Source organism: Nannobrachium achirus, assembly GCF_963921795.1.
Source record: "Nannobrachium achirus genome assembly, chromosome: 16".
Taxonomy (NCBI): domain Eukaryota; kingdom Metazoa; phylum Chordata; class Actinopteri; order Myctophiformes; family Myctophidae; genus Nannobrachium; species Nannobrachium achirus.
This window is the reverse complement of record NC_137823.1, coordinates 40,135,268-40,145,442: the sequence shown is the minus strand read 5'-3', so window position 1 is coordinate 40,145,442 and position 10,175 is coordinate 40,135,268. Positions and strand designations below refer to the sequence as shown.

General features: G+C 41.4%; 1 protein-coding gene across 1 annotated transcript; it reads right to left on the bottom strand.

Moving 5' to 3' along the window:
- Nucleotides 1-263: 263 nt before the first annotated feature.
- On the bottom strand, nt 264-9,315 carry LOC308301020 (G-protein coupled receptor family C group 6 member A-like; the record flags this gene model as incomplete). Its single annotated transcript, XM_080744916.1, has 6 exons — nt 264-1,294; nt 1,858-1,975; nt 2,375-2,557; nt 2,890-3,720; nt 4,479-4,770; nt 9,278-9,315. The coding sequence occupies 6 exons, from the start codon at nt 9,313-9,315 to the stop codon at nt 264-266; spliced, it is 2,493 nt and encodes an 830-aa protein (XP_080601042.1).
- Between the last annotated feature and the right edge of the window lie 860 nt (nt 9,316-10,175).

Sequence of the window (10,175 nt, the reverse complement as noted above, 5' to 3'; positions counted from 1 at the left end):
GCACAGGCGGTGAATTATATTCTATGGGGGTTATGTCTTGGGGTGGAATTTCGCATTTTGTGTCATTTTGTTGAAGGAAATGATCAGACCTCCAACTTTTTGACAACTTAGAGTCACTGGATTCATTTCAAGAGAGAGATGGGGAGGGCGGAGTCTTTTAAGAATTCAGAATTGCAACAAAAGACTGTAAAGATGTACTACCAGGACAAACTATTGCCAAATAATAATAATTATATACATGCCACATTTTGACAGTAAACATCTCAGAAGGACTTACTCCTAAGTCTCTTCCTCACTTGTGTGCCTGTGGAAACTGCTGACCTAGCAGGGCTTGCATCTCCTTGTTTCCCTAAATCTGGGTTTGTAATGGGAAGTGAAGGGCTGGCAGTGACAACACGCCATCTCCTCAGGATCCTCTCCAGTGTGTCACCTTGTGACCTGAAGAGTGCCTCATAGCACCTGGGTAAGAAATGACAGAAGATGACACCATAGTTGGACACTAAGATGGCTGAGGCCTGCACAGCGGAAGCCTCTTCCGTCTTGATGATATAGATGGGGATGAAGCACACCCACACAAACAGGTACATCAGCATGCTGAAGATGATGTAGCCGGTCTCACTGAACTCCTGGGGAACCTTCCTGCCCTTGAAAGCCAGGAGGAAGGCAACCAAAGCAAGCAGGGCTATGTAGCCCAACATGACACCAAAACCTATGAATGTTTTGCCTACGTGACACTGGATAATTATCTCAAGGCTCTGTGGTGATGGAGGGACGTCATCAACGTCAGGACTATCAAAGACCAGCCAGAAGATGCAGATGACTCCCTGGATAGCAGTCACAATGCTGATGATTAGAGGCGGCCTATAGAGTTTATTTAGTCGCCTGTGTCTCATTTGACCAAAGGGCAGGAAGGCCAGGAATGTTCGGTAAGCCTTGACTAGGATGCAGGAGACACAAAGGGTGAAGCCCATGGCATACATGATCTGCCGAGCCCGGCACAGGTGGACAGTGGGCTTGTCCATGAAGCATACGACACTGGCAAAGCTCACAGCTAGGCCACTGATCATCGTGCAGGACATTCTCACCTCGGCTCGCTTCATGGGCTGTGAATTTCTGTAAACCATAAAGATTATGAAGATCACCAGCAGCAGCAATACACCAAAGGCTGCGGACACCACAAGAGCAATGGGATGAGGATCTTTCCACCTCAAATAGGTCCTCACTATTGGTTCACAATGGTCCCAACCCTTCTCGGATGACGTTCCATTAGGACACTTTTGACAGTCCTCAAGATCTGCAGGAACATTTGGATTTAGGTGAGATTAGGCTAGATTACAGTTAAAACAGGCGAATCTAAATAGAGATTACCGGTACTTGTAGTTTAAATCAAAAACATAAAAGTAAGAAGAGGAAAACCAAGTACATACTGTACTACTTTATTATCTCTGCCAACTAAAGCCTGATTATATACTTGTACAAGCTCACAGAAGTAGGTCCCACGCAACTAAATCAATGTCGAGATCTGTCTGTTAGTAAAATAATACGAGAACGGATGAGCGTATTTTCATTAAAAAAATTGTGTTAATGATCAGTTGGTTTCATACATTAGTTCGTTTCATAATGTTTTGCATTACACAATTGCTTTTGCAATTATGTTTTTAATGCAATTAAAGTCTTACCATGTGGCAAATGGTGTGTAACATTTTGACAGCTACTTCTTCACAGCTATGGGTTGCATTCATATATTGCTTATAATTTATTGTGTAGTGTATATATTGCAGTACACTTCTTAATCTGATTAATTTTACAAAGCTATTGCAGATGGAATGGGAAAAAGACCATTTCTAGTACGTGTACCTGAGCCATTAGAATAGGTCCCCTCCACACATTCAACGCAGGTGTAACAGCAGGACACATTCAAGATCTTCTTCGCTAATCCAGGGTGACAGGATTCTGAGCATCTAGACTCAGGAATCTGAAAGTGAGTGAGTGAAAGTATGCATTTTAAGGGGGTTATTGTTTTGAACTGTAATCCAATGTTTGCATTGATAAAACCTTGATCAAGAAACAGTTGTAGAAGAATCAATCACTGTTGGACAATGTCATTTGTTTCTTTGCATATCCCTCTGAGGCACAAACATGCATGTACTGTATATACAGAGAGGTTAAAGCCCAGCATGCTTTGACGATAATGGTTCAGTGTGACCACTGATTTATTAAGGATGGGAAAGTATATACAGTACAATACTTTCAACACTTTGCACTATAGAATAACATAGTTACTGAAATGGAAGAATGCGGCTACCATATCACTCATTTCCATGTGTTGTCTTACCAAGTTATTTGCTGTTGAAAGCCAATGAATTTTTCTCACATCTCCATCGAGCTCAATTCGTCCATCAAGTGCATGGTAGCTCCCAATTCTTTTAAAGTACCTCCGGTCTCCTTTCTTATCCCACATGATCAGATCATAACCATTGACAAAGTCGCCGTTTTTGTCAAAAAAATATCTCTGGTTGTCGAGCGTAAAATGTATCCTTTTCAGTTCCTCAAGAAGCTGCAAGAAACTCATGCAAATTGGTCACTTTGTACTGCAACTGTACAAATGTATCAAAAATCTATATTCTAGGAACAGCAATATATTAGAGTCTGGATCATGATCAATTTGACCCTTACATTTCTTAGTAATTACTTATAATTTGGGGGAATTGTTACTTTATATACTGTAAATACTGAACACGCACGCACGCACGCACGCACGCACGCACGCACGCACGCACACACACACACACACACACACACACACACACACACACACACACACACACACATTTATTTATGTATTCATTCATTTATATATTCATAGGTTTTCTCCATGTTGATGCTCACCTTCCAGGGTGGGAAACCAATCTCCCCATTACAAGAGGTTGTGTTACATTTAAGAAGGCTCTTAAGGGCATGGGCTATGGCCCATACAGCCACTCCACTGTTGTAGTTTTCACTTGTGTCCAGTGCACTTGTAAGAAAGTCATCATTAGCCTCTAGGTAATTTGTGTAACTGCATGCAGCATCAGATTTTATTGGGGGACAGTAGGATGGAGGCTCCTTAACAAAACACTCAGGGGTGCAGTTGAACCTCAGGCTCTTGTACTGTTTGATGAAGTTGTTGTACCCCCCAGGGCTGGCTCTGAGGTTCCTCAGGTAGTTATCGAAGGTTTCTTTGTGGCGTGCCACAAACGTGAAACCGAGGATGTCTCCGACCTGATTGATGCCATCCACCTGAAGTGCCAAACGGCGGTACCTTGACCAGGCATCGCTGGCAATCCAGGTTCTTGTAATATTCTTCAGGATCATCACCTTGAAAAGGTCCTCCACAAGTTCGCCCTTGAGGATGAGCAGTACTACCTGGGCACTGGAGGAACGGATCTTCTTCGCCACTTGCTTGATTCGCTGCATGCTGTGCTCATGGTCCAGGTAGTGGGGCACCATCTCCTGGAAGGCCGTGCACACATTAATTTCCTCAGCATCGCGGAGGAAGCTCTGGAAGGCTGCCTTTCCATAGTCATCGTCTCCATACACAACTCCTACCCAGTTCCACTTGAAACGAGCCATGAGTTTGGCAAGTGCTTTGGTTTGGTGCACGTCGCTGGGGATGGTGCGCAAGAAACTTGGGTAGCGCAACTTATTACTCAGTACGGGTGAAGATGAGGTGCAGCTTAACTAATAAAATCAGGAGGAAAAAAAACATTTAAATTAAAATTGGTGCTCTGTTTTTCTCTGAAAAACAAATTCATATAATGGTAGACACATTAATGATCAGCATGCTCCTTGTGAGTCACTCACGAGGACCCAAGATAAAATTCCTGTCATGTCTCACACATCTGCCCTTAGATTCCTGTCTCTCTACACCCTCCTAGATAATGCTTATTTCTAGATGAAGAGTACTTTTAAACACACGCCAAGTAGGCCTATACCGATAACGATTAAGCCAATAAGAGAGATAATCATGCAAGCTTGCAGATAGTCGTGTGGTAGTGTACCACACATGTACAGTATTGACCACATTGGTGGGTTTGCTCCCCAAACGGATTCTCCCCTTTCTTGCAACCCTTTCACCTACCTCCAATATCTAGACTCACAACAAGTTATTCTGAGGGCAGGAAAACTGTAAATATTGTAGTATATTTATATTATAGTAATATTGAAGGTAGATTAATTCCACTCAAGATACAATTTCAAATGTATACTATATATATTAGTAATTAATACTATATATTATCATCCATTTCTTATATAGGCCTACTTTAACACTTATTTTGTGTGCGTATATATTCTTACATCCTCATTTAGGGCTGATCCCGCCTAAATATAAAAACGATGGCATCAGATAGTAGGCCAGGCTACTCCTATACAGCATACAAATATCTATAGTGAATTGCATGTCTTGATCACAACATGTCCATCAACTTCTAACTTACCTGAGGGATCATATATGCTCCGAGTAGCTTAGCTACAGCAATGGACACTTCAGAGTACCGTGCTCCTATGATGACCTTCACTGGTGACCTGAACTCGGTGTAGTCACACTGAATGCTCAGCGAGCCATTGACCGCCAGCATGCGCTCCACGTTTCTCAAGGCTTTGGTAGCATCGGAACAAGTGTCACACATCAGATATCCCAGACGCACACCCGGTAGGAAACCAGACTTGTTGATCTCTTCAATGGTGTGAATGGTAGCCAAGGATCTTACAAATGGCACTAAATCAAAGCTGGGAAAAGATTAGTTGAAATTAGTGAGAAAGTAAGAGTTCTTTATTCTTTTTTTATTCCTCATTCTTTTGACCAAATCCATTATATAAAATACATTATATTGGAATTATAATTTATGACAACAGTTACTGTATTCTCAAAGTGGGTTCTGGGACAGGGGCTCCCTTTAAAAAAAAGATTCACGTACATTTTTAAATCTCTTTTGGGGGTCCCTGGCACGAAATCTTTTCAGATGGACGTCCGCGCCCAAATAGCTATGAATTTGGGGGTCCTTGACATGACAATGTTTGAGAACCACTGCACTGCTGTAACAATCTGGCACAAACATTCTTTACTAACCTCGTACAGGTGAAGCTATCAGGCCGTGTTCGATTATGAAGAGCCTCTACTTTGGCGTGGCATGGCATCAACACCCCAATAATTACGTCTCCCGGTAAATGAGCACCACAAGTGTCCATTTCAAGATCACAGCTGCCAACGCATCCTAGCATGCTGCTCATCAGCAGCGCGACTAGGCTGGAGAATAGTGAGAACTGCATTTTGAGTGTGTACTACAACAGTCCCTCGAGGCTCTTTTATAAAGCATGTTATGGTTTTTGGGAGGTGGCATTCTTCTCACGCAGAACAAACAACTGGAATTCCCCGCCAAACTCCATCCTCCTTCTGTGATTTTCTACCTCAATTGACCATGTTCCTTATGAATTGCACTTTGCTATCTGACTTTGTTTCCTTTTTATTAGCTACTCTCTGTTCTTATGCCCATTTTTTAAACCGCAAAACGTGAAAAATATTTTTTACACCAGACATACTAATTGCTTCTAATACACACTGTCTTGATCTTTCTGTGCTAAACATGTTCAACCGGTTCTAACGTCTGCCCCTTGTTGAAATTACAACAGGATTAAGTGGTGTAAAGTAACTACTAATTACATTTACTCAAGTAGCCTACCATTAAGTGAATATCAAATGTAAATATTATTCCTTTGCCCCACGATAGATACAGGGACAAAACAACAATGTGATCTGGGAGATACCTCACAGCTATTTTTAGTTGTAACGTTGTAATGTTTTGCTGTGCACGACACCAGCGCACAACTGAGTGTGGTCAGGTTGGTGTGGACTGTGGAGTCCGTAGTAGACCTGGAGTTTGTAGATGGACATCATCACAGCAGGTCTGTCTGAGATTGATTCAAGTGGTCTTGTGTCGTCCTGCTCAGATGGGGACAGCTCTGTTGGTCTCAGTCCTAAATAATGGTGCGTCCTCATTCAGCATACTGTGTGAGAAAATGTAGTGATTTGTAACTTGAGCTATTTTCCTAGTTGGATTGCAGGAAATCAAGGTCCATTGCATTTCCTTTGATAAAAGTGTTTTGTTTTGAACTATGTTTCCACACAAAATGTTGATGCCTATTTTTCGTGTCTCTGAGTTTAGCCTAGACAAAATCTGTTGTACCTTTAGATTGTTATCTTTCTATTGACTAGGACGGCCATGCAACATGGTCATCATACATGTTATAATTACCTCCTCTCTCCTATACTTACATCTGTCCATATCATGGCTTTTGCCCACTTTCTGTTCCAGTGCATACGCTGTAACTTATATAGAGCTACAGCTGTGTTTTTTGTCTTGCACCATTGACCATTTTGAATTAGAGTTTTAAGAGGAAACTGAATTCACCTGCTTTGAAGCTTGACATCTCTGAGAATACTTCAGCTGGTCAGTAGGTCATGTACAGCTACTGTCTCTCTCTGGTAGAGGCACATTTAGGATCTCCAGAACAAATGCACAGCAGCCCTCCAGGGTCAAGAGTCAGGGAAGGTTAGGTGGGGGGCTATCATCTTGTTGGACGTCATCTGTGGAAACAAGCATTTTTCCTGAGATTATTATTATTAAGATACCTGTAATCAATGCATTGTGCCAGATAGGTACTAAGTATTGACAGTTGTGGTTAAATGTCTGATAATACACGTGAACACAAATACAACACAATGCTACACAACACTGATGCTGTTAAACAAGTCTATGAAGCCTCTGCTACACAATTTTATGTAGTAGTCCTTATGTAAATTATTTAAAAGGCAACATAAAATATATTATAATGATGTACCATGGATTACAATGAGATAAGAAAGTACACAGCATGTAGTAACATTTTGCATACTATAGTCAGGAACCAAGTCAAGCTATCCAGATGTTCCATTAGGGGTATGTCCTGTCCAGATATTATAAAGGAAGGATTGCATCCCTTGACACATACTGCCATCTGTTGGAAAGAGACATGAATGCAAAGACATCATGTAACAACATCAACAAGCTGAAAGAAAGGCTTGTATGGGTCTGAAGACTTTCCATTCACAAAAAACTCTGGATGCAACATGAATGCATGAAGGTAAAGTAGATCACCCCTTAATTCCAGTAGTCTATACCCAAGATTCATAAATCATTGCAGAATCCAATAAGATTATAACTGAGGATATATATTACTGTCTTTTGTAGATCACCACCTAACCCATTGTTGCAGAGTTACAATATTGTATAAGAAACTGCAGTAACTTCCTCCAGATACTTGAAGAGCCCTGTGAAAGTGACTTGTTAATTTTGAATTTTGATGCGGAGAGCTTGTACACTAACATTCCCCATCAAGGGCCTCTGGAAGCCATAGGACACTTCCACAACCAAGGACCTCATTCCAGCACACATTTCAATCTGGAATTGACTGCATTGGCTCTGCAATATAACTATTTCCTCTTTAAAGACAATTTTTATCTGCAGAGCTTAGGCTGTGCGATGCGTAGTAAAATTGCCCCAAAACTAGCTAATATACGGTACATAGACGTTTCGAAAATACATTCACCCTGTGTCCAGAGAACCCGTTCCATAAGCATGTTAAGTTTTACAAACGGTTCAAAGACGACATCTTTGTTGTATTCTCAGGCAAACAACAAGACCTTTCCAGTATCCATGAATACCTGAACAGCTGTAACAAACATCTCAGCTTAACTGCTGGAAATCAATTTTCTGGATGTCAAGGGAGTTAAAATTAACATCACTCTCATTACCAACCTTCATCGCAAGCTTACAAATAGACACACTGGTTTTTGATACTTGCAAAATATTATTTTGAACATATCTGTATTTGTATATTGGTGGGATTTATAGCAATATTGTACTTGTATTATGGAGAAAAAACTATTTCTGATCATTGCACAGTAAAAAAAAACTATTCGGAGCGACAGCTTTTCTTCACTATTACGGTACTTTTTCTTGCACCAGCGACCTGCTGGTTATGTAGGCCTAAAACATAGCTCTTTGAACAATATTTTCAAGAGGTACAGTAACTGAATTCACCTGCGTTGAAGCTTGACATCTCTGAGAATACTTCAGCTGGTCATTCAGTAGCTGCCGTCTCTGGTAGAGACACATTAGAGGATTGCAGCATCATGATCATGCTTAGCGGGAGTCACAACTGGGGGCCTCCGGACCTTTCAGGCAGGGGGGCTATCATCTTGTTGGACATCATCTGTGGAAAATGTCAGTGAACAGGTTTATACACAACAAGAAACTTGTTCGGCGTAGCCGGGGTTACTGTACGAATCAAGTGGTTCTATAAATAGCATCAAAATCATTTTAACCACATTAGCCCTATTTACATGAGCTATTTCAAGAAATCTGGAAACAAAATTATACACATTTGGATTTTGTTTTAAACATTTTAACAACTTAAATGTTATGGGGTGTCTCTCACTGTCTGGCACAAAATATTTTCAGATGGGGGACGGGGGTCCGTGGTCAAATGAATATTAATTTCGGGTCCTTCCTTGCCATGAAAATGTTTGAGAACCACTGCGCTAAAAATGTGCGAATGAAATTAGCCCTTTTTATCGTGGAGAGTGAGGATCCAAACAGAGAGAATGAAATAGACTTTATCAATTCAATTAAAATATGCTTTATTGGCATGACAAGCATTCTCATATTGCCAGTTGATTGCAGTATTCAGTCTCTCTCTATCTGAAGGAGCTTTGGTTTGACATCAGACACAACGGAAACCTGATTTATACTGATGTTGAGCCGTGACAGTATGACATACTACTTACTGTATGGGCTGTGTGTCCGTTTATGTCCATTTATGGGTATATTATATTTGTCCAGACAAAATTCACAACCAACTTTAACTTTAGAGAATAGATGTTACACTAGGATACTTCCTTTTCATAGTTTGCAACCAAATAGACCTTATGGGTCTGTAACCCAGAGTGTAAACATAGAACCAAAATGGACCTTTTTTCCCATTTATACACAAGGTGGAGAAGTGATATTTCTTTGTTAAGTGTTGAATAGTTGTATTTTACCATAGTAATCAAAATACTTTACACTTAGGGATACCAAAGATAAAAACACTCTTGATCAAAAATGTACTTTATAGTTCACATGGCTAGACCATATAGTAGGTACTTGAAATGTTTGGGCTATATCAGGATAACTGCTTTAACATTAGCTACACATACCATGCATGGTGGTGCTGTTCTCTTTGGCTGGCTTCCATTATGATTGATACTGCTCATTATGAGTTGTATATTCAGATGATTCTATGATGAAACATCTTCATGGTTGTACTGACTGAACTTTGTCTGGTCTAAAGTTTCCAAAACGTTCTGCCACCTTCCTCTGACTTAAATGCGAGACGAGAGAAACATTTCTATCTCGCTATTTCCACTATGGATCACTAAAAAATCCTCTGCTCTGAGATTGTTCAGCTCTGCTGTCATCAGTTGAATGTACGGAGATTTCTCCCTCCTCCTGCTGCAAAGCACCTGCAGCGTGCGGCCTGTCTCAGTATGGGACTCCCTCTTTTCCAGGTGTTTCGCCTAGGTGGGCGTGGTTATATGCCTTAAAGTAAAGCTAACCTCAAAACCACACCCACCTGGGCGAAACACCTGGGAAAGAGGGAATCTCGGACTGCGTTCTAGGCAAACGTCATCGTGTGACGCTGCAGCTGATCTACAAGCTCATAACAAGTTACGATGCAACGCCTTGTGAGCTTGTAGATCTGCATCTAAGTGCGCGAAGCTTGCACGACGCGAGGAGGAAACGCCTGTTTTTGTTTGACAAGTACGGCGGCCAATCACAGATCGGTTCCGCGGCGAACGACGGAGTTGACTGGCCAATCACAGCTCGCTTCTCCGCGCGAGACGCTGTCAACACTTGACTGGCCAATCACAGCTCGCTTCTCCGCGCGAGACGTCGTCAACAATAATCTGGCCAATCGCAGCGGGTCTTTGTTGAGCCTGGCGGTTATAAGAACAAGATTTCAAAGAATTTGTATCATTCATCTCGAATCAATCCTGATAGACGGACGAACATTAACTTTGGTAAGTTCTTTCACCTCTGCTCGTCTATTTAGCT